This window comes from Protomyctophum bolini, assembly GCF_963924005.1.
Source record: "Protomyctophum bolini genome assembly, chromosome: 17".
NCBI lineage: Eukaryota > Metazoa > Chordata > Actinopteri > Myctophiformes > Myctophidae > Protomyctophum > Protomyctophum bolini.
In genome coordinates, this window is record NC_137878.1 from 21,721,612 (window position 1) to 21,745,380 (window position 23,769).

Here is a 23,769-nt window from a genome sequence, read left to right on the forward strand (position 1 = left end):
AAAGGCGATGCTGCCAAGTTTGGTGTGTCACGATGCTACCTCCCTCCAGATGCTCGCTGTCACCGTTGTCACGCAGGTGCACGTGAGGACTATGTGCAGTGTAGGATTCGATTAATCCTGAATGCCATATAAATCAAAACCGAGCGCTTTAATCCCGGGAACTAAACAACGAAGTGGAACAAATCGGCGGGGTTATCCTCATCAAAATGGAGCCAATTCTCCAGGTACTCACTTCATGAAAGCGTGGGAGAGGAGGCCCTGGGCGCAGAATGCGTGTGCGTGGAGACGGGTTCATAAATTGCAATTACAATTTACTCATTCAGCGGACTCTTTTATCCAGAGAGACTTACCGATTGTAAGGACGGAGGAAGAGCCATGAACCCATATCAACAGACAACAGTGTAAAGTGGCTGAGGAATTAGAAGTGCTGCTATGAAATAAACTAAGATTAGCAGGCAGACATGAAACCTTGCCATCTATTGTGAATGAAATACAGCAAAGGCATACTGCGTTTCTGCGTGGGTGTGTTTATTTGAGTTTCTGTTTGTGCGTGGGTGCTTTTGAGTATCTGTGTGGTTGTATGGGCATGAGAGACACACACAACACATGTGTGCACACACACACACACACACACACACACACACACACACACACACACACACACACACACACACACACACACACACACACACACACACACACACACACACACACACAAGAATGAGAAAACAGCGGGCATCACTCTACAAACCTGCATGTGTCGTGCGTGCCTGTGTGTGCGTGCGTGCATTCCGGTTTGGAGCCGGCCTCAAAGGGAGGCAATACAAAAGAGAATAGAGGAAAAGGGTACATATAAGAACAAGAAATCAGACGCCCGTGAAGCATCGAGGGAGAGGAGTGTGTGTGTGTGTGTGTGTATGGCAGGGGGGGTTGTGCGTGTGCGCACGCGTGCATGCACATTCTTGTTCATATACTCTTGTGTGTGTCGTATAATTTCTATAAATGAACCAAGGTTAGTATTAAGCAACAGTAAGTGAAAATGTCTCTGTCTGTGATTCTCCCTCTTAGAGGAGAATAGTCATTTACAAACTCACACCCGAATCCCAGGCCTTTGTCTTGAAACCGTTTGAAGCTCCCTCCGGGACAAAGGGTTTCACACGTCACAAGAATTGTCATCACTGTGAATGCATCTGCTACTTCTATGCTAGATTTCTCTAAGCCGGTTCCAGTTGGTGACTCTTGGTGACTGATTTTCACTGAGTGAACTAACAGCTAAAACTTAAGAAAACTACTTTAAACTAGACTAAACTATTAGATAGTTATAGTCATATATAGTTATATACGCTATAACTATTAATAAGGAGTGCAATTGATGTATTGATTGAAAATGTGCTGGGAGATTATAAGATTATAGCTTTTACTAGTTTGGGGTTAAAAACTGTGTTAATCACCTCTTAAAGATAATATGTTCAGGTTCATTCTTAGTTCCGTTTTTAAACATTGCTGAGATATTAACTATGGTCATAGTATGTTTTAGTTTGCATTTAAGTTCTGTTGTTTAACTACATTTGTCAGTGTAACAATTAGTCATTTTTGTATAAAGTTAGGCCTCCATAGTAGAACAGTGAGGAGATCTGTGTCCTGGTCCCGCCTCTCTCTAAACCGGAAATAAACAGATCCCAGATCTCATTGGTCAAAAGTCAGGAAACGCCTGTTTCCATGTCCGGAGGAGGCGGGACTCCGAAATAGATATAGACGGAGGAGCAGTGTTCAAATGAGACTGATCTGGACCGGGTTCTCGACTTTGGGCGACAGAGAGCGGTGCGTGTTTTATCCAGACAGTCCGGGAGAGTGTTTCGTCTCTCGTGTGTTGTTTGCTGTGAGCGGATTGACTTCTTCCTGCAAAATAAAGTCTCTCTCTTACAAATCCAAGTGGACCTGGTCAACGTGTCTTCCTGAACGAATATATACCACAAAACTTGGAGCCTGGATACATTTGTTTGAGACAGCGAGAGGCCTTGGTTTGGGTGAGTTTTGTTTTTTGGATTCACTACAAGCGTCTTGCTGTGTCAACTAATTGGACCGTGGCGTTCGGGTGGGCGTGTTGATGGTTCGTTGAATTTGGTCATGGCAAAATAGTCTGGGTGTTGGTTTACATTTCTACCCGGGGTCATTTTCTTTAGTTTCTGGTTTGGGATTTCTGTCATAAACTTTGTTTACATTCTGGTTGGTTGTTTGTAGGTTTTTAAGTCGGACTTGCGCACAGCTGTCTGTCGTGAAAACGCCTCGTAATGGGTGGACGTCGGGTTCACAGCTATGAGTACATTAATGTTAGGGGCGTTGATAATAATTTACCATTTACCTGCATAGATTTCAGTCTTTTATTAACACATGGTAGAAGTTCTGGGTTTAGCTGCGCGGAATGGCTGTTTGTATTATTATTTTTCCTTTGTCTTTTTAAGCACGGTAATGGGGGTGGGTATTGTGTGCCAATCCTGTTGTGAAGCCGTGAATGCTTAAAGCCTAGCTGTGTCGAAGGTGCGACCGTGTTTTTGTGGTTGGTAGCGGTGGCTAGGGGGGCTTATCCTGTCTAGCTACGGTATGAGACGTGTTCCCGTATTCTGAGGCTTTATTTGATGAAAATTCGAGTTCGTCTTGGGCGGTTTACACTGTGTAGCCTGGGGGGTGTGGGTTGGTTCCTTGTTAGTGAAGGGGTCAGTTGACACAGGGCTACGAGTAACAGCGTCTGGGCTTGCAGAGCGCTTTGCAGGGACCCTAAGATAATTGCGTTTTGGTGGAGTGACTAGTTCTTCCGTTTAAGGGAGAGGCGGTGTAATATATAGCGTGGCAATTACGCGTTGATGTGGTTTATTATGTGGCCTGAATCAGGCTTAGTGTGTAACTATTTGGTTTTGCGTTTGGTGGTGAGAGGAAGCGCTGGTTTTCTTTGGGAGTGTTGGTGGACGACGCAGCCTTTGTTCTTGGGTGCAGGTAAATGTTAGTGTGTTTGGGGGGAGGGTCGGTCGGCGGCCATTTTGGATTTGTCTTTGTTTGTTTGGGTGGCGGGGATGTTGGCCAGCGAGGGGGGATGGGGGTTTGGGAGTGGGGTGTTGGTTCGGGGGTTGTTTTTTCTTTGTCTGGTGTCTGGTGCAAATTTTCAGGAGGTTTTGTTGTGTGTCTTGCGTGTTTGTAGCCGTAACATATTTATGTTCCGGTGGGGGGAAGGATATGGGCAGTTATGAGATGGACATTTAATGGAGGGATCAGGTTAAAATTGTAATTGGGTTAAATTGGGGTTAGCAGATTTAGAATAAGGTTTTAGCAGGATGTAGTGTGTATGAGGTGATGTGGTTTTGTGGAAGAGTTCTCAGTTCTATATGGGGCATGGCGCCTGGTGGGTACGACTAGGTAGTGAGAATATTGATGGCTGGTCCATGATGTTCGGCGTGTCAGGTTTCTTGTAGAAATGAGAGTTCTCGGTCATAAACGACATCAGTGATGCATTTATATATTAAAACAAGGTAGGTGATTAAGGTGAGTAAATTTCTGGGGTTTTAGTGAGTGGGTGGGATGCAGTGTGGGTTTCAGATAAATACTTTATTTTTGTCCGAGGGGGTTGAAACACAGACTGAGAAACTATAGTCATTTCAAATTTAATGTGGAGGAGTCTCTTATAAGAGTTTAATAAAGAATTTGCTCATTGGTGGGGTGTATTTCATCACCTTACACTGACTAATTAATAGAGTTAAGGTTTGACTAACATGTCTACAGAAATACAGACTTTGGGTGATGTATGGTTATTAAGTTTCTTGGTCTGGGTGTTTTCTGGTCTATCTTACTCCCCATTCTGACTCCTTTGTTGTCTGTTGTCCGGGGCGTGAACTTTTTCCATGCCCTCTGTTTATGTGGAGATGTATGTGTTTGGATAGTATAACCATGAAGGTTCCCCCATTGTTTCCTCAGTGTGTGGTTAACATTTCATATGCCTCCCTGTTTAAACTTTCTTCCCAGTGAATTCTAGGGGTACGCTGTAGGGTGGAGCTGATCACTTCCCCTTCGCGGCCTAAATCTTTCTTTGTAGGGAGGTACGGCGACGTGGGTTTGAATTAACCATTCTTCCCTGCATATTGTTAATAAAGAATTACATGAAGGGTTCTGCTTCATGTGATTTGAGAGGGGTGCTCAGTAAATCATGGATTTTTTAGGATATACGGGTAGTACTGGCACATAAATCTTTGTAAGGTTTGCATCTGCAACACGAGGTGCGGGTAACATACATTTAATGATAATTACAGTCACACATTTGCTTGCAGATTGTAAATATTCTGCTGAACTGCGATTGACCACTGCACTATAATACTAGATGTGCACAAGTGTATAATCCTACAGACTCCATAGGGAGACACCTCAGTGAGAGGTAACTTGGACAGAGGTTACGGTTTAGTGACTTAAGGTCACACATAGTCTATTAATAATAATGATGATTATTATCCAATATCCACAAAGGGTGGAGAATGCAGAGAGGAGGATTCAATCTGCACGGGAAAGCTTTTCATCCTGTCTAAGGTGGTTCACATAAAGGATGAGCAAAGTATCTAGGGGGGAGCCTCAGATATCAATATTTTACCTTTGATTGGTGTAACAGGACATCTGTTATCAGTATTTTGTGGTGTCAGCATGACTCATTGTTAAAAAGCTATTAATAGTGAGCAGTGCATGATTCTCTCCGGTTAAACAGGTACTGTACGATAATAATGTGTTGAGTTATATCTTTCAGTTTGAAGGAGGATCAAGGAACTAGGGGAGTGAGTATCAATTCGTGTAAATATCAAGTCTTTTTTCACTATTCTTAATTAACAGTTGGGATAAATTAGGTGTGTCCCAAATTGTGAGTTGCTAATCGTCAGTGAATTACATTTGGTAAACATAAATTGATATTGTTTTGACTTGTTTCATTGGTTTAATGTAAGTTAGAAGCCAAACTTCCTGAAGGAACTCTTAGTAGTTGTTATTGAACGAATGTGGAGTTAGGTGTCACTATTCCGTTTGAGGGAAACCATTCGGTTGTTTAAACTCTCTCACAAAGCGGTATAGTCTTTGGTGCATGCATTTCCTTGTACTAACGAACAAAACCTAACTGCATGTCTGATTTTTTTATTGTCTAAACACTAACTCTGACTTGACAGTGGATACTTGGGGGGTGTGGGGTCTTTTAAATACCTGTGTTTCTTTTTCAGAAAGCAGGACAGGGTGAACAAGTGGAGTTATTTTTCTGCTTGATCAAGGGAGACGTGTCGTAAGGGTTTTCTAAATTTAGGTCAAACGCTGTATCATTTACCTTCCAACTTAATATAGTCCATTTCGTTAGTTTTGTTTAAGCTTATAGTCAGTTATAAACATCTCTCACACGTGTCTCTGGACTCGTGTACAACATATACAATAGTTTGTTGCATTTCACATAATTTGCAGGACATCTTACATTTTTTGAGTACACATCTGCCTACAGTTCGCAAGCAAGTCTACAGTCTGTAAGGGACTGGCAAGTTTGGAGTTTCTTGTATATTTCCTGTTTCAGTGAGGTGATATTTTTTAGGAGCATTGCAAGTAGGACTTTAAAGGTTAGTTTGACGTGACATTTATTGTAATTTAATACCTCTGAACTCAGTGGTTAAAAATACTGATTATGGCGACAGCTAGTCGGCAAGCTTCCTACCAACTTGATGAGTTTATCGACAAGTTATCATCAATTCTGGGGAGGTGGGAGTCACATGGTCCCATTAATAGTCACTGCTGGCCGCAGGACAGCATATTTCATCCAGGAAACAGTGAACGTCTGGTAGCCAGTGTGCACGATTACGAAAAAATGTTGAAGTCTAGGTTCAGGGAACAGCAGAAGATTATGAAATTGTTCCTTAAAAGAGGAAAGAAAATGGGCAAAACCTATGACCTCATCACCAAGCTGAATCGCGCTAACGTGTTGCAGCGAGGTGCTCATGATTTTGACAGCTCCAGTTCCAGCTCATCGGGGTCTTCCGAGGATGGGGGCACGGATGACGAGGACTTTGTGAACGCAGTGTTGGGGAAGGAGGCGCGGGAGACAGCTGAGGAGGAGGAGTTGAGTACAAGTCAGCGTGGCGCTGGAGGGCGATCCGAGGCTGTGTCCGCCCACGAGAGGGCAGGGGTTTATTTGGCTTCACTCAGGGAGCCAACCGCCAGGGAGACCAGGGGCCTCGCCAACATGATGCCTGTGACAGAATCTCCACTGCAAGGGCTGGCTGAGGGTAGATGTAACCGTCCCCCACCTACAACTACAAGTACCGCCACTCGGTCCACAGGTGCCAAGGGTCCTGAACGAAGAGGAGCTACGTCAGAGGTCACCGACGGGGGGCCGGAAGCGGTGAGGTGTCCAAGACCGGTGGACATTAACCCAGCTGAAGTATTCTTTTGTCCCTTAACGGCAGTGGAACACCCACAGGGGTTCGTGAGACGCGCATACCAGGCGTGGGCAGAAATTGCAGGCTGTGAACCATCCCAGGTCGACGACGATGGCATGTCCAAAGCTGTCCTGAGAGACATGATTGTAAGGGGTTTGCCGGACAGTGTACAGCAGGGACTGAAGAAGGAGGTAGGCGTGGCACGTGTTTCCTTGTCATCATTTACAGGCCTGGTGGTCCATCATGTCGGTGTAGTCCGTGCCAAGGAGGAAACCCAGCAGCGTAGGCATACAGAGACTGTCAGAAAGATCGCGAGACTCCAGTTACAGCATCTGGAACTGCAGCTGGCGAGCCTGGCCACACCGACGCCGATGCCTCAAGACACCAGGTATCAACTAACGAGGGGGGCAGGGGCCAGGGAAATGACACCAAGTGAGGGCCCTGCGGTCAGGACACGAAACCTGCCGGTGGTGGTCAGTGGACAACATCTTTACTACGTACCATTGTTTCATGAACATGACCTGGAGGAGATCACAGCACAGCTGCCCCCACTCCAGGAAGGCGCATATCCCTGGTTTGCCAAATTCGATGCTTTGATGATGGGCGCTCTGGTGGCCGTGGGAGACATGAAGAGGTTGTTGACGCACCTGGTAGGGCTACAAGGGTTGAATGACATTTTTGCTCAAGCAGGCATGCAATCGTACGCAGACACGGCGAGGGGGGACGCAGATCTACTAGCAGAACACAAGGGATCCCTATACCAGGCAATGAGTGAGCTTTTTCCCACCACAAACTCCGATCAAGGGTTCTGGGGCAAGAAGGGGGGGAAGGCTGTACGACCACGTAATTACACCGGCTGTTACAGATGTGGCAGCTTAGATCATTTTGTGAGGAGTTGTGACGAGGTCCGTAGATTTCCCTAGGTTCTAACCAGAACGACAGGTGCCGCCTGGCCCAAAGCAGCCAGCGTGGTGGCACCAGCAGGGATCACATCACCGCAACTAGACCATCACAATGAGTCCGTCCTACTTTTTCAAGGTGCTTCCGTTGATTTTGGACATATGGTTGTGGCGAAAGGAGAAGCCTTTTTCTTGACAGAATGTGGAAAAGAGAAGCCCCATTCTTGCAATTTGGTGAATTAAAAAAAAAAAAAAAAATGAGAGAGGCAACGACAATATTTTCCTGTAGGGGGGTGCAGTTTCTAGAATACTTCCTGATTCCTTTCCTACTGGTTCAACATTAGTAAGAGTGTTCACAGTATATGCTATCAGGGGAACAGTGGGACAGCGGATGGTATGGTAAAAGGGAGGTGTGACAGAAAGCTATCATTGACATGTTGGCACAATCAGTATATGTATATAGTCTGTCACTCTTGTTGAGTGGCAGAAGGGGGGAGGATATAATAAAATCAAGTTAATAGGGGGGGTATTTTTATTTTTCAGAGTGCATTCTCCAATGCAATTGGACTAAATTCTTTAAAAATGTATAAACATCTTAGGAGGAGGAGTCAGAGTGTCACTTTTGTTTATTTAGAGGGAACATGCAATACATTTTGAACTTGTGACTTATAAATACTTGAAGAAATGACTTTTTGTCAACAAATGCGCAGTCTAATTTAGGATACATTATTCACATATAGGAGTAATTTGGGTTGTTCTAAGAAACAACCATGGCATTAATAAGAGGAACGGAAAATGAGACTACATTGGTAAAGTTACTAGGAGTTGGCAAGATAAAAGATACATCACAATAAGAATAATTTGATTTTAATATGAGTGGATGATTTTCAGGACTTTGGGAGTAACACTGAACGGTCTGCTACTAACTAACTAATAGTTCAATGCATGGGGGTGGTGATGCAAAAGGATGTTTAATCTTGTGTGGAGTTGTTTCATATTTCCGACAGGAAGCTGATGGAGAAAAAGTTGCAGTTACAACAACATCTTGGCATAGGCGAGGGGGGCCAGCAGACATCTGAGATCGTGTCCTAGCAGAGGCTGTCCGTCTACTCCTGCGCTACTCCGTGTCGAGTCGTGATTATCAGCTCTACAACAGCTATCCTGAGGACAGTGGTCCACATCATCGACAGATGTCGTCAAAACTACATCATCGATGGGATATCAATCTTCAGTCCATCTTCAGGTCACGCCTACACGAAGGGCTCTGATACACTTCAGCTGTGTCATGACTGAGGCTGGTATACAGTCGTATAAGTCAAAACCGATTTCTGATTCCTGCGGAAATAGGTGATCCGACATGGAAAAAGAGTGTTCGATCCTGAGGAATGCTGTACAGCTTCAGCCACCCATCCTTTGCGCAAAATGCCCTGGTGCCCACAATGAAGATCGTTGCCATTCCTGTTGAACTACTGGGATGTACAGGACAGTCCAAAACCAGGATTCATCTGCGTTTATATTTTAGTCGAAAAAAGAAGGAGTATGCGCGTGAACCGTCATCGCAGGAGAAAGAAAATATGTCGATACTGGATTGTTATGATTTTGTGTTTATGTTTTCATATGTTTCAAATTTGCGGGTACAAGGGATTATTGACTTTAGATAGGTTACTTTGAATGTATTGACTTTTCAAATCCACAGGTGTGACTTCGTGAATCATGACGGATGTTGTGATTCTATTCTTCGAGTTTTATTGTACTTCAGCTTTCAAGTAGATCTGGTAATTCTTGGTGTATCATTCGAGGTTAACTTTGAGGGAATTTTCAGTCATAATGCAGGGGAGGGGGGTGCAATAACTGTTTAATTTTCATTTGTACATGTTCAGTTCGATAATTGTGTAGGTATTACAGGGGCCAAGGGAGGAGGCTAGGACTTGGGTACCTATTTGTTACATATGATTGGGATTCGGGGAAGATGTCTGATTCGGTATTTTGATTATTACTGTTATTACGACTACCATTAGTAGTATTCTGTTGGTTCATACTTCATATAATTTGACAGTCAGTTGGTCGATATAAAAGGGAGGGGGGTAGGTCACATTCAATGTTTTCACATTCAGGTTTTTACTATTAAGGTATTTTTGGGGGGTTTTAAGTTTAAAAGGGAGGACCTGTTTCTTTGGGTTCATTTATGTAATAGTTTATGAAGCAATAAAGCTCCATAAAAGGGAGGTTATGTCGTATAATTTCTATAAATGAACCAAGGTTAGTATTAAGCAACAGTAAGTGAAAATGTCTCTGTCTGTGATTCTCCCTCTTAGAGGAGAATAGTCATTTACAAACTCACACCCGAATCCCAGGCCTTTGTCTTGAAACCGTTTGAAGCTCCCTCCGGGACAAAGGGTTTCACACGTCACAAGAATTGTCATCACTGTGAATGCATCTGCTACTTCTATGCTAGATTTCTCTAAGCCGGTTCCAGTTGGTGACTCTTGGTGACTGATTTTCACTGAGTGAACTAACAGCTAAAACTTAAGAAAACTACTTTAAACTAGACTAAACTATTAGATAGTTATAGTCATATATAGTTATATACGCTATAACTATTAATAAGGAGTGCAATTGATGTATTGATTGAAAATGTGCTGGGAGATTATAAGATTATAGCTTTTACTAGTTTGGGGTTAAAAACTGTGTTAATCACCTCTTAAAGATAATATGTTCAGGTTCATTCTTAGTTCCGTTTTTAAACATTGCTGAGATATTAACTATGGTCATAGTATGTTTTAGTTTGCATTTAAGTTCTGTTGTTTAACTACATTTGTCAGTGTAACAATTAGTCATTTTTGTATAAAGTTAGGCCTCCATAGTAGAACAGTGAGGAGATCTGTGTCCTGGTCCCGCCTCTCTCTAAACCGGAAATAAACAGATCCCAGATCTCATTGGTCAAAAGTCAGGAAACGCCTGTTTCCATGTCCGGAGGAGGCGGGACTCCGAAATAGATATAGACGGAGGAGCAGTGTTCAAATGAGACTGATCTGGACCGGGTTCTCGACTTTGGGCGACAGAGAGCGGTGCGTGTTTTATCCAGACAGTCCGGGAGAGTGTTTCGTCTCTCGTGTGTTGTTTGCTGTGAGCGGATTGACTTCTTCCTGCAAAATAAAGTCTCTCTCTTACAAATCCAAGTGGACCTGGTCAACGTGTCTTCCTGAACGAATATATACCACATGTGCAAGAGTATACAGTATGTATACACATGCCTACTTAATGTGTGTGTGTGCAGTATAAAGACTCTTATATGGGCTAAGGGCAAGGCCGGATCTACCATATGAGCCCTTGGGCACATACCCAGGGGCCCTTGTGCACATGCCCAGGGGCCCTTGGGTATGTAGCCAGGGGCCCTTGGGCACATGCCCAGGGGCCCTTGGGCACATGGCCAGGGGCCCTTGGGCACATGGCCAGGGGTCCTTGTGCACATGCCCAGGGGCCCTTGGGTATGTAGCCAGGGGCCCTTGGGCACATGCCCAGGGGCCCTTGGGCACATGGCCAGGGGTCCTTGTGCACATGCCCAGGGGCCCTTGGGTATGTAGCCAGGGGCCCTTGGGCACATGGCCAGGGGTCCTTGTGCACATGGCCAGGGGCCCTTGGGCATGTGCCCAAGGGCCCCTGGGCATGTGGCCAGGGGCCCTTGGGCACATGCCCAGGGGCCCTTGGTTATGTGGCATGGGGCCCTTGGGCACGTGGCCAGGGGACCCTGTGCACATGCCCAGGGGCCCTTGGGCACGTGGCCAGGGGGCCCTCAGAGTGTTAATCTGGCACTGGTCTAAGGGGGACGTGACGGTTTCTACAAACCTGCTTTGAAGCCTGCAGTTCAGCGAATTAAAATTAGGGATGGGTATCGTTAGGATTTTTGGTACCGATTCCGTTTCTTAACAGTTCCCTATTTCAGTTCCAAAATGGTATAAAATAACTTAAATAAGCGGTCAAATGTTTATTTAACAAAAAAGCAGGCTATAATGAATAGTGTAACATCCTCTCCTTTATTGAGCCATTTGTGGATAATCGCACGTTTCGTTTAAGAAACTTTAATAATTATGTTGCTTCAATGCTTCTCTGCTTCAGTGCCAGGCTTAGCACGTCTGTGTCTTGGTCTACTCTAGACTGTGGTGCGCGAGCGACTTCTAGGGGGTGCGCAACATGAAAAGGTGGTGCTATATATGTGTTATATAGGAAATATATAGCTTATGCCATTTTTATTTCCATGTAGGGGGGTGCGTCAGCTAGGTCAGGAGGTAACAGGGGGTGCATGGCCAAAAAGGTGTGGGAACCGCTGCGATAGAGAGAACCCAAATTTAATTATTGTAATGAGTACCTGCAGGTACCCATAAGCACGGTTGGTTCGGTACATGCTTGGGGGGGGCAGGCTTGGTGTCCCATTAGCCGTGGGGCTTGGTGTCCCATTGGCCGTGGGGCTTGGTGTCCCATTGGCCGTGGGGCTTGGTGTCCCATTGGCCGTGGGGCTTGGTGTCCCATATTCAGCTGCCCGGCATGAATACGGATCGTGCCCGTGTGTGTGCGGGCGTATGCGTGTGTGCGGGCGTATGCATGTGTGTGGGCGTATGCATGTGTGCGGGCATGTGTGCGGGCATATGCGTGTGTGCGGGCGTATGCGTGTGTGCGGGCGTATGCGTGTGTGCGGGCGTATGCGTGTGTGCGGGCGTATGCATGTGTGTGGGCGTATGCATGTGTGCGGGCATGTGTGTGGGCGTATGCGTGAGTGCGGGCATATGCGCGGACGTATGTGTGTGTGCGGGCGTATGCATGTGTGCGGGCGTATGCGTGTGTGCGGGCGTATGCATGTGTGTGGGCGTATGCGTGTGTGCGGGCGTGCCATGCATGCGTGCGGGTGTCAGTGTGTGTGCATGCGTGTGGCTGCTAGACACGCAGGGAGGGGTGTACTTGTCAGAGCTAGAAGCAGTGATTTGATAGGTGCAGCTGCAGCCAGCATGGTCCCTGCATCTCAATGAGCCGTGCTCTTCCTCTCTTCACTGCCCTCCAACTAAGTCTCTCTCTCTCTCTCTCTCTCTCTCTGTCTCCTGTCATAGTCACACACACAGGCGTCCGAATCCTCCGCCGGTATCTTTCCTCGTTTTCCATCCTATATGCCTTTATTTTCTCTTCTTCTTCTTTAGCATCACTCAACTCTTTATCAGTTTAATCTAAGATAGCTAATTTACTCTCTGTTTATCTTTCCCTCCCACCCTCCCAGCATTACTTTGTTCCACTGTTCATTATGTAACCCACACTTCACTTGTGACTGTCAAACCTCTCTCTCTCTCTCTCTCACCCCCCCCATCTCTCACCCTCCGCTCTCTCTCAACCCCCTCTCTCCATACCTCTCTCTCACCCCCCCCCCTCTCTCCATCCCTCTCTCTCCCCCCCTCCCTCTCTCTCAGCATGTATACACATCTCGGCTCACTCTCTCTCCATCCCTCCCTCTCCCCCCCCCCCTCCCCCTCTCTCTCAGCATGTATACACATCTCGGCTCACTCTCTCTCCATCCCTCCCTCTCCCCCCCCCCCCCCCCCCCCCTCCCCCTCTCTCTCAGCATGTATACACGTCTCGGCTCACTCTCTCTCCATCCAGACTCGGTGGGTGATGATGATGATGGGTCATGAGCAGAGAGGGGAGGAGGAGGGCCCTCAGCTGGGAACCGTTGGCCCCGAGCATAAAGGTCCTTTCAGTGCTGGGGAAACGTTTAGCGGGGCGCCCACAGTTAGAGCCGGGATGAATTACAGCAGGGTAACACACGCGCCACACCGCCCCAAAACCCAGCAGGGAGGAAAAAAAGGGCCATTGAGAAAAGGGCTCCCTATTTCCCCGACAGCCCCTCTCTCTCTCTCTCTCTCTCTCTCTCTCCCTCTGCTGGGTGTTGTCTGTACGCCTGCAGAAAGTCCCCTACCTTCCATGTCCCATTTTTGTCATCACAGGGTGTGTGTGTGGGAGGGGGGGGGGGGGGGGGGATTTGCATACTCTTCCTATTTAGCTAAACTCCTTTCATTTGTCATGCAGTTCTTTCCCTGCTCACCCTCACATGATGCTACACCGATGCATGCACACCAAAGTGTGACACAAGAAAAGAATAATTACAGAGAGAGGGTAAAAAAACAAACTAAAAAAGACAGAGATTCAAGTAATCAATTTTGTGGAGATAGAGACTAAAGTGGAGGGCAAGACAGAGAGAGAGACAGAGAGAGAGACATGCATCACATTGAGAAAAAAGAGCCTCCCCACTCAGGCGTTGAGCAAACACTATACAGTACATAATGACTGTGAACCGTGCTCTGAGAGGCCTCTGGGGAGGGCGGGTTTGACGGCATGAAGAGACAGAGCCCCCCCCCCCAGAGACGGGGAGCCTCGGCGTCATCGCACACAGAGAAAGAAGAATGCCACCAAGACGACACGTGGCTGCCTCTCCGTGGCAACAGGCGGCGTGCGGCAGAACCCCACGGGAACCACTAACAACAAGGCAGGAGTAGTGGAGCCGCCGCTCCAGTCTATGATTAGAGCCTGAATGAAACCTGGCTACGTAGAACCTCGCTGGGAATGAAATGGAATCTTTCTCGCTCGTCGCTCGCTCACACACACGCACGCACGCGCAGACACGCGTGCACACGCGTGCACACACACACACACACAAAGGCAATGTTCCAATGTGGTGAAGCAATGAAAAGCTGTGTTTTAAATATTTGTATTTTATAGTATTGTATTGTTTTGTCTATTTCTTTGGTTGTGTCTTGTCAATGTTTACATATTGAAGAAAATAAATAAAGTACAAATCATAAAAAATATATATATTTGTATTTTACCGTCTGTCTGTCTGTCTGTCCAATTATCCAATTATCCATTCATCCATTCATTCAGCCTGCTCTGAAAGTAGTTTTGGGTAATAATAGCTATAATTCATTACTATATTCTTGTATAAAAGAATGTTATTCACAATCTATGTAAAGCGCTTTGGATAAAACTCAATATAAATGCACCATTTACCATTTTACCGAGCAGGCAAACGCTACAGGAGCATTGGGAGCAGTATACCACCGGGACTTCTGAACAGTTATTTATTTAGCAGCTGAATAAGAGCTGTGAGCCTGTGAGACCACTTCACCAGCTCAGTGGCCCTGTGCTTAGTGAGGGCTCCATCCCCGGCCGGGTCATACCAAAGGCTCCGAAACATAGGACCCACAGTGCCTCCCCGCTTGGCACTCGGCATCAAGGGTTTAACGCTGCAAAAAATCCTAAAAACGCAGCAGTGTGCAGACACCTTTAGTCCCTGCGACATACTAGCGTCATGTCCATGGGGTGTGCTGTCTTGTACATCAAACTGCCTCACGGTATACAGAAACCGGAGTTGCTCCGCAGGGCTTATACGATTGTCAGTTCACAATTCACATACTGAATTGCGTTTTATAAATGGTCTCTCTGCACACATACATTTACTATGCACTTCACATCCTTAACTTATTACACATAATAGTTACATCATGTCATCATGCACTTTATGCGTCCTCCTCTCCTCTTTCCCTTTATGCTCTTATCTTCTCACTGCAATGATGCGTCTGCATCAAGCATTTCACCCATATTATTACATAGAATGTGATGTGGAAAATAAAGGATTGATTTATTTTAAAGAACATACCAAGTACAGTTGAGACTCCGTTTTTACTAAGCAGTGACAATGTCTGCTGTTAACAATGTCATTGACCAGGCAGTGGGCCTTGTGGTTAGAGTGTCTGCCCTGAAACTGGGAGGTCAGGGTTCCATCCCCGGCCGGGTCATACCAAAGACTGTAAAAATGGGTTGGATTGGGGGATCAAATCAACTAATCAAATGATTCCCGAGCGCCATGGCTGCGGCTCATTGCTCCAAGAGATGGGTCAAATTTCACTGCGGTAACGTGTGACACAAATCGTACGACTTTGACTTTGATTAAAATAGAGTTTCGCCCAGTTAAAAAGAAAAAGTACACCACTGGGTAAAATTCTGCTAATATTCCCAATAATTCTTCCGGGGCACTCACCATCGCATGAGGGCGGGGGACCCTCGAACTCCAGGTGTGTCCCCAGGCGACAGGTGAGGATGCTGTTCCCACTCAGCTGGTAGCCCGGCAGACACCTGTAGCGCACAATGTCACCTGGAGAGAGATGACGACATGGGAAAAGAGATAAGAGCAAGAGACACAGAGTGAAGGATAGACGGAGATAAGAGTTCACAGACAGTGACACAGACACGGGGCGATTACAAGAAACGCACACACTAATCAACAGTCCATGACCTACAGTATATATCCACTTACTGATACGACACGGGGAGAGATCACGATACACTGTACCGTAAAGGTCTCTCTGTGAAAAGGCAAAGTTGGAATGTGTATACCGTGGAAAAGATACCGGTAAATAAAGAAATAAACCAAACCCTATAATGAATCCCCGCCGCCGCAGGCCTACACACGCACGTGAAACAATATGTCAGTGTCTGTGGGCTCTGTGTCGCTGAATAATCCTTAACCACGGAGGTATGCAAATAAACAGATAGGGAGGATTAATCTCCACTGTCTTTCTGCAGGGGGGGACGGAACGAGCACACCTGCCCAGAATCCCTCCGGCTCGCTGATAACTCATGCTTCATCATTCATTTATATTGTTGCCCCACATGCCCCCTGGGTAATGTAGTTTGGCTGTGAGTCAGCGTTTTCAGTCCACCCTTATGGGGCTGCTTGCATATTCAGTGTATATACTGTAGCAGGGAGATCATTTCTGGTGAGCGAGCGTGCTGTGTGCGCATCTACAGTATATGCATGTTGTGTGCGTGTGTCTGTTATATTTAGAATAATGGGTATAAATGAGCTATGGCGGAAGGATACACAAACGTATCTCCATTATACAATTCACAACAATACTAAATGTAGCCAGGACGGTAGCATTTCTGTCCACTCTGTGTCTCAAAGACAGACTGTGGATGGATAGATAAAAATACAATAAAAAAATGCACTGTTGATGACATCATTTTTATTTTTGAGCGGTGCCTCCGCTCCATTACGCGGCTATGTGTGTCCCTATGTAATGTATGTATGTCCGTCCCAGCAAGGATGAGCACGGAATGAGCATGGAAAGTTACAACACGACCGTTTCGGACGCGGGAAGGCTCGCCGGAACCGGGCCGGCCACCTGGCCATGTTCCTGGGGGTCTGGATGTTGCCCCCGATAATGTTCCAGTAAGAGAAAGACTTTTTACATTTTCGACCATATAAACAGACGGATAGATTAGACATGAAATGTTGCCCCTCCTACAGCTAGCATTACTGAAGACCAATATATGGAGATACGGGTGAAAATGTACTGTAGTGTTCCTTTGGGCTTGTTGAGGTGAGGGTTATGGTTAGTTAAAGGAAACCAATCAATGGTCTCACAAATACAGTGATACAAACCATTTGTATGTGTTTTCATGTGTGTGTGTGTGTGTGTGTGTGTGTGTGTGTGTGTGTGTGTGTGTGTGTGTGTGTGATGGGGAGAGCAATTCTGGGAATGCAATTAATGAGAGCTGCTGAAGCCTGAACATAAACTGTCAGTCGATGTCCCGCTTAAAATGTTACGCTGCCTTGAGTCAGGCGTCAGCCACCATCCACCAGAAGTGTGCGTGTGTGTGCGTGTGTTGTGCGTGTGTGTGTTGTGCGTGCGTGCGTGTGTGTGTACAAGCGTATGTCTGTCTGCGTGCATGTGTCTGTGTGCGTCTATGTGTGCAGTTGGACCACAATGGAAACAAATCACCAGGACGTTTTTTGTGTTATCCTTTTAACCTCACTGTACCACGTGTTGATTACATTTCTGACTTCAATCAATCAATCAATCAATCAATCAGTTACTGCGAGAGTGATCACCAACTGGGGATTCCTGGATCGCTGCCCTCCACAATTTCCTATCTAACATCAGGGTCTTGAGCTTTGCAGTGTTGTTAGCCTGCAAGCTGTCACGCAGCAGCACGTCTACATAGGTGGTACGCTTCTGGCTTTGCCCTGGGTTGGCTCCCATAGAGTACATTTACTTGCCTCATGTTCTGGGTGCCTGACGCAGTGCCCTACCAGCCTCATCCTTCTCTCTCTGACTTTGTCCGTGACCCGTGGTAGGTCCCCACAGAGTTCCACATTTCTGATGCGGTCCGTCCATGTGACACCCAGTGCCATTCGTAGCATTCTTGTGTAGACTCCATCCAGGGCTTTTTCCTGTTGTACTGTGAGGGTCCATGTCTCGGCCCCATACAGCAGTACAGACTCCACAGTAGCTATATGAACAGCTGCCTATTAAGGTCTTCTCCCATATCTGATTTCCACACACTCCTCATCCCATGCAAGGCTTTCCGGGCAAGTGCTCTTCGAACCTTCAGATCCTGTTCAGTTGAGGCAGTCCAGGCGCGAGGTACTTGTCCTCCACTCACTCCAGCACCGTCCCGTCTGTAGTGGAAATGGTTTTGTCCTCGGTGTTGACTGTCATTACCTTTGTTTTCTTAGCATTGAGCTTGATGCCGATCTTCCTGCACTCTCTCTCTTTCTTCTTCCTTCCATCAATCAACCAACCAATCAATTCATCAATCCGCTACAGCAGTGTGCGTCTCCCAACTCACCAATTTTGAATTCCTTGCTGGCCATCAGTATCTCAGCGTTGGGTATGATGGGAGGAGGAAGGCAGAACTGCAGCTGGTAGGCTTTGATGGAAGGAGGAAGGAGATCACAATGTCAACCTGTTGTCTCTACATTTTGGCCATGTTATTAATTATAGGCAAACAAAAAATCCAAAATGTCTGGATCTATACAGATTTTCCAAATAGCAAAAGATAGCAGTTCTACAAGCTCACAACATGTTACACTGTGTCTCATCGCTTGTAGATCGGCTATACAGTACATTTCTAATTCCAGTGGTGAAAAGTAACTAAGTACCTTTACTTAAATACTGTACTTAAGTACTGTTGTACTTAAGTACAATTTTGAGGTATTTGTACTTTACTTCACTTGATATGAGTATTTCCAATTTCCAATACTTCTACTCCACTATATTTCAGAGCCACTTATTGTACTTTTACTCGACTACATTTATGTGAAAACTTTAGTTAATAGCCGATCTGACGACGCATTGTGAGCTTGTAGATCTGCTATTTTCAAAACTATGTGTATACCTGAATAGAAAACTTGAAACGGTACATTCTGCACAACGAGTACCTTTACTTTTTATAAGTAATTTTGATTAGCGTTCATTTACTTACGTTAAAGGAATAGTTCTAGGTTGAAGTATTGATACTTTGACTTAAGCAACAAAATTTGACTACTTTTTACCACCACTGTCACACACACACACACACACACACACACACACACACACACACACACACACACACACACACACACACAGTATTGATGCATTTGGACAGACCTTGGTAGCTGATGCGGAACAGCCCGCCCTTCTCCGTGTTGCTGCGGAAGCGAATCAGCACCTGATTGGACGTGCTGCTGGGCGGCTCGTTGGGCTCGCCCTCGGTGAACACGCCCAGCTTCCTCGTGGTCTCCTGGGGGCCGTCCCTAAAGGGGAGAGAAGTTCAACCGCTCAAAATATGTACGGCACACCCAAGGGCCCCAGAACGGCTGGGCAACAGTGACGCCACGGGGGCCAAACACCCCTGGGCATCCTACCGGCGTCTTACCGCCTGAGGGCGTCTTACCGTGAAGCCACGAAGCCAGTGGTCAAAACTGGAACTGCAGGTGGGCTCATGGGCCCAGGTTAAATTGTACAGGAACAGCGCGAGGGGGTACCATCATAGGAGCCAACCAATCATATCGACGCTCGAGGGGTACTATAGAGGGTATATGCACGTGACATCATCTAAGTGGCAAAAAACTACTTTCAGGCCTTGACAGCCCATACATCCAAGCAGAAAAGTCTTATCTGATTGCATTAAACAACGTTAAACAATGTTAAACTCACTTTGCATGTTGCTTTGACACTCGATGTGCCATTCACTTTAAGCATGCGCATACCCTCTATACCCGGAAGACTTTGTCAGTCTCTGGGCATAGTCTACAACTTTGCGGGAGCTGGCAGTAGTGTCAATTTTCACAGCAAATTTTTATTTACTTTTAAATTCCTCATTCCGTCATATTTTTGCCATCTGATATGTTCACAACGTTGAGCTTGTAGATCTAGCTATTTTGGGAGCATGACACCGGTCCTGCGCACAATCAAAAATAAAATTACTTGTCTTTTAGTTCTACTAGGTCTCTTCTCCACTCCCTCCCTCCGTAACATTTTAGTCAAAAATGTTACGTAGCTTGCGGAGTTGGTTCAGTCATATACACTCGAGGGGCTCATTCAGTGTCATTCACTATTAGTACTGGTACTAATAGTCATACTGGTGCTTAACGTCACATAGGCGCCGCGGACACATAGGTGAACAACACATAGGTGAACACGGACATTGCTGTTCCTTGGAGTGGTTGCACCACTCAAAAATGTAGCAGAGCCGAACGCCAAGATAAAATATTAATATTATATGCACACTTGCCCCGTACGGGTGAGCAACAGGTGTGTAAGGGTCCATTTGGTTCTATATTTGACTATTGTACACTCTCCGAGTTATGGGATTCCTTGAAATTCAAAAGTTTGAGAACCACTGCACACTAAATGGAACAGCTAGAGCCTTAATTAGTATCATTGGTAGCACCTGGGAAGTAAGTAGGGAAGCAGCCCCGAAGTAGGAAGATTTATTATATTATTATAGTGCATATAGAGCCCATTGCTCATTGTGAGCCTGACCAGAAGAAACCTATAGGACCGGCATGTCTGCGTTATATACAAAACAGCCGAATGGACTCGGATGTGGCCTTCTGCTAGAATAGATGCAGCCGCGCTCGCATATACTTATAGAATAGATGCAGCCGCGCTCGCATATACTTATAGAATAGATGCAGCCGCGCTCACATATACTTATAGAATAGATGCAGCCGCGCTCGCATATACTTATAGAATAGATTAAGCCGTGCTCGCATATACTTATAGAATAGATGCAGCCGCGCTCACATATACTTATAGAATAGATGCAGCCGCACTCGCATATACTTATAGAATAGATGCAGCCGCACTCGCATATACTTCGTCAAATCCATCTAGAATAGATGCAGCCGCGCTCGCATATACTTCATCAAATCCTGGAATCCATCTAGAATAGATGCAGCCACGCTCGCATATACTTATAGAATAGATGCAGCCGCGCTCGCATATACTTATAGAATAGATGCAGCCGCGCTCGCATATACTTATAGAATAGATGCAGCCGCGCTTGCATATACTTATAGAATAGATGCAGCCGCGCTCGCATATACTTATAGAATAGATTAAGCCGTGCTCGCATATACTTATAGAATAGATGCAGCCGCGCTCGCATATACTTATAGAATAGATGCAGCCGCGCTCGCATATACTTATAGAATAGATGCAGCCGCGCTCGCATATACTTATAGAATAGATTAAGCCGTGCTCGCATATACTTATAGAATAGATGCAGCCGCGCTCGCATATACTTATAGAATAGATTAAGCCGTGCTCACATATACTTATAGAATAGATTAAGCCGTGCTCGCATATACTTATAGAATAGATTAAGCCCTGCTCGCATATACTTATAGAATAGATGCAGCCGCGCTCGCATATACTTATAGAATAGATGCAGCCGTGCCTGCATATACTTATAGAATAGATTAAGCAGTGCTCGCATATACTTCATCAAATCCGAAGCAAATTATCCCTGCTGCTCCGGGTGATTATGTTGAAAATTGAAATAAGGTAAAACATTTAAAAATCAGATAAACACCCAATGACAGGTCTGGATATAGTGCTGCGCCTGCTAAACGCTGTCCAATGGGAGTGTCCCTGGGAGCTATGCCCCAGCATTGGCAGTCCCCCCGGCGCGGGCACGGCCGATTAAAGCCAGCTCCCAGATTCCTGCCACAGCCATTCAGCTTAAGCCCTTAAGTCCTAGGAACGCGTCTGTGTCGCGTTTAGCGTTTAACAACCACAAAACAGCAGATGTAGAAGCTTGTAGATCTGCTATTTTTGAAAAATCATGACAATGTGTGAATGTATCGCTCACAGCAAACGTTTTAAATCAAATATTGGCGTCTGGGGGGGTCCTTGACATGAAATAGTTTGAGAACCACTGATACAGAAACCAAGATTTCTCAGAAAACTGTCATTATTTAGAAGACATTTTCTGTAGAATTTGGGGTCTTGGCGGTCTCAATGGGTTAAGAACCATCTGTCTTTGGCTGTCAGACTGGGCATGGGAGATTACAAGCAGCTCTGGAAAACAGCTGGCTAGGGACCGTCTCCTCACGGCTCTCTGGCCAAGCTGCCATTACGGGGCCCATTTCCCTGGCTCAGTAGTTCATCGGATAGACAACGCGACAGTAGTGTGCGAATCCCCGCCATCTTGGCTTCGCGAATAGAGCTGTTGGGAAGGAGAGACACAGCGGGAGCTCTTTTGGACGCGCTCAAAAGAAGGCTGGATGTTTGGAGAGGTGAAGAGGACAGTAATTGGCTCCTCTTAGAATTGTGGGAAATGGTAAATTGCGTCGGTGCGACGGGAACATCGACGAGCAGATTGGTCAACATAAGGCGGTGCATTTCGCCGCCCGCAAAAATATAGATGTTGCTCAAGACTGTATATGGGCTTTGGGCACGGTCCTGCCCACTGGTTGCCAGGTTGGCTGACTGTCAAATCTCCAGTCTAGCTGAGAGCCGGGGACCTTCGGGGGCCGTCTCAGGGAGAGAGGATGAACTGGAACTGGCAACTGTCGCGCATGCTAAATCCTTGCCTTTGGTTGTGCATATGGCACACCAAGCCATGAATTATGGAAGTGATGAAAGGACCCCCGCTTCTCCCGACTGACAGGCAGTCAGGCATGAAGGAAAAAACAACCACTTGACACAGTCACTGACGCGCGCACAAACACACACACACACACACACACACACACACACACACACACACACACACACACACACACACACACACACACACACACACACACACACCTTTCCATAATAAGATTATATACCAATGTTACATTAGTTATTTATGCACTTGGTCTCAGTGGGCGACTCCCCTCCATCGTGACAAGGAGGTAAATATTGTTCTTCCACTTGAATATGCCTACGTCTCATCACATTACCCTCATGAACCCTCGCGGGCCTCTTCCGGGGTGAATATGCTGCAGAAATATCCAGTCTAACAAGCTCACAATGCATCTCCAAGCGACAAGAGATGGTGTTGCAGGAAATACTAGCAGGTCTAAGATAGAGCCCTGTGGGACCCCGTGGTACAGCTAGTATTGGGTGCCCTACATGCAACAAATAACACTACGCGTTGAGAGCTTGTAGATCTGTGAGAATAGGGACAGCAGGTTGAAATGGGTTTGTGGAATCGAACCGGACAATGTGCAGACGCGGCCGGGACGGGACCACGTGCTTTGGACTGTTCCTATGAAAAGAACATGAGATGTGCAGGAGCAACATAAAGAGGCCTGGGATTGAGAGGAGAGAGAGGCGGGAACGCCAACAAGAGAGAGAGAGAGCGAGCGAGAGAGAGAGAGCCACAGAGCGGATTAGCCAACTGGACCTTGACTCGCTCATTTGTCAAGCGAAAGAGAACAAGCAACGAGACAGAGCGAGAGAGAGAGAGGGAGGTGGGGGAGAGAGAGAGAGAGAGAGAGAGAGAGAGAGAGAGAGAGGGGGGGAGGTGGGGGGGAGAACGATGGACGCAGGCGAGGTTGAAGGACTGGAGTGGGAGATGCTGGGAGGAGAAAGGGATGGTGGAACGAAGGGGAGACAATGTGGAGGTGAAGATAGAGAAAAGGATGGAGGCTCCAAGCAGCAGCAGAGGACACGGAGACGTTTTAACATAGTGCCAAAGAACAGGACCCCCCCCCAGACAGACTTGACATTTTGATCCTCAGTCATTCGACAAACTAAAGACACACACACACACACACACACACACACACACACACACAAGCGAGCCTTACCATACGCTGATGAAGTCGTGGGGCCCGTGGACCTGCAGCAGGGTGAAGTTGAGCTTAATGCCCAGGCCAGGGGCCACGGTGACCAGCCAGGAGCAGTCGGCCGAGCCGGGATACTCTTCCGGATAGCCCGGCGAGAAGATGGTCCCGTTATCCGACGTGATGTTCCCACCGCACGGCACTGACGAGGGGAGAAGGAAGGGAGGGAGGGAGAGAATACATGGAATAAAGCAAAAATAGAATCTCAAGACTGAAAATGTAATCTTTTAGATGGACCAGCTGAAGAAATCACAGATTTGAGGCATTAAAGGTTTCTTTTACA

The 23,769-nt window shown here is 46.3% G+C and overlaps 1 protein-coding gene across 1 annotated transcript in view; it reads right to left on the reverse strand.

The window, feature by feature from the left end:
• csmd2 (CUB and Sushi multiple domains 2) overlaps nt 1-23,769 on the reverse strand; it is a gene marked incomplete at both ends in the record, with an annotated part of 362,644 nt that overhangs the window by 53,747 nt on the left and 285,128 nt on the right. The window contains 4 exons of the mRNA XM_080787142.1: nt 15,408-15,521; nt 18,005-18,085; nt 18,808-18,953; nt 23,451-23,628. Of these exons, the coding sequence (XP_080643268.1) occupies nt 15,408-15,521; nt 18,005-18,085; nt 18,808-18,953; nt 23,451-23,628 (519 nt within the window). The remainder of the gene's footprint in view (nt 1-15,407; nt 15,522-18,004; nt 18,086-18,807; nt 18,954-23,450; nt 23,629-23,769) is intronic.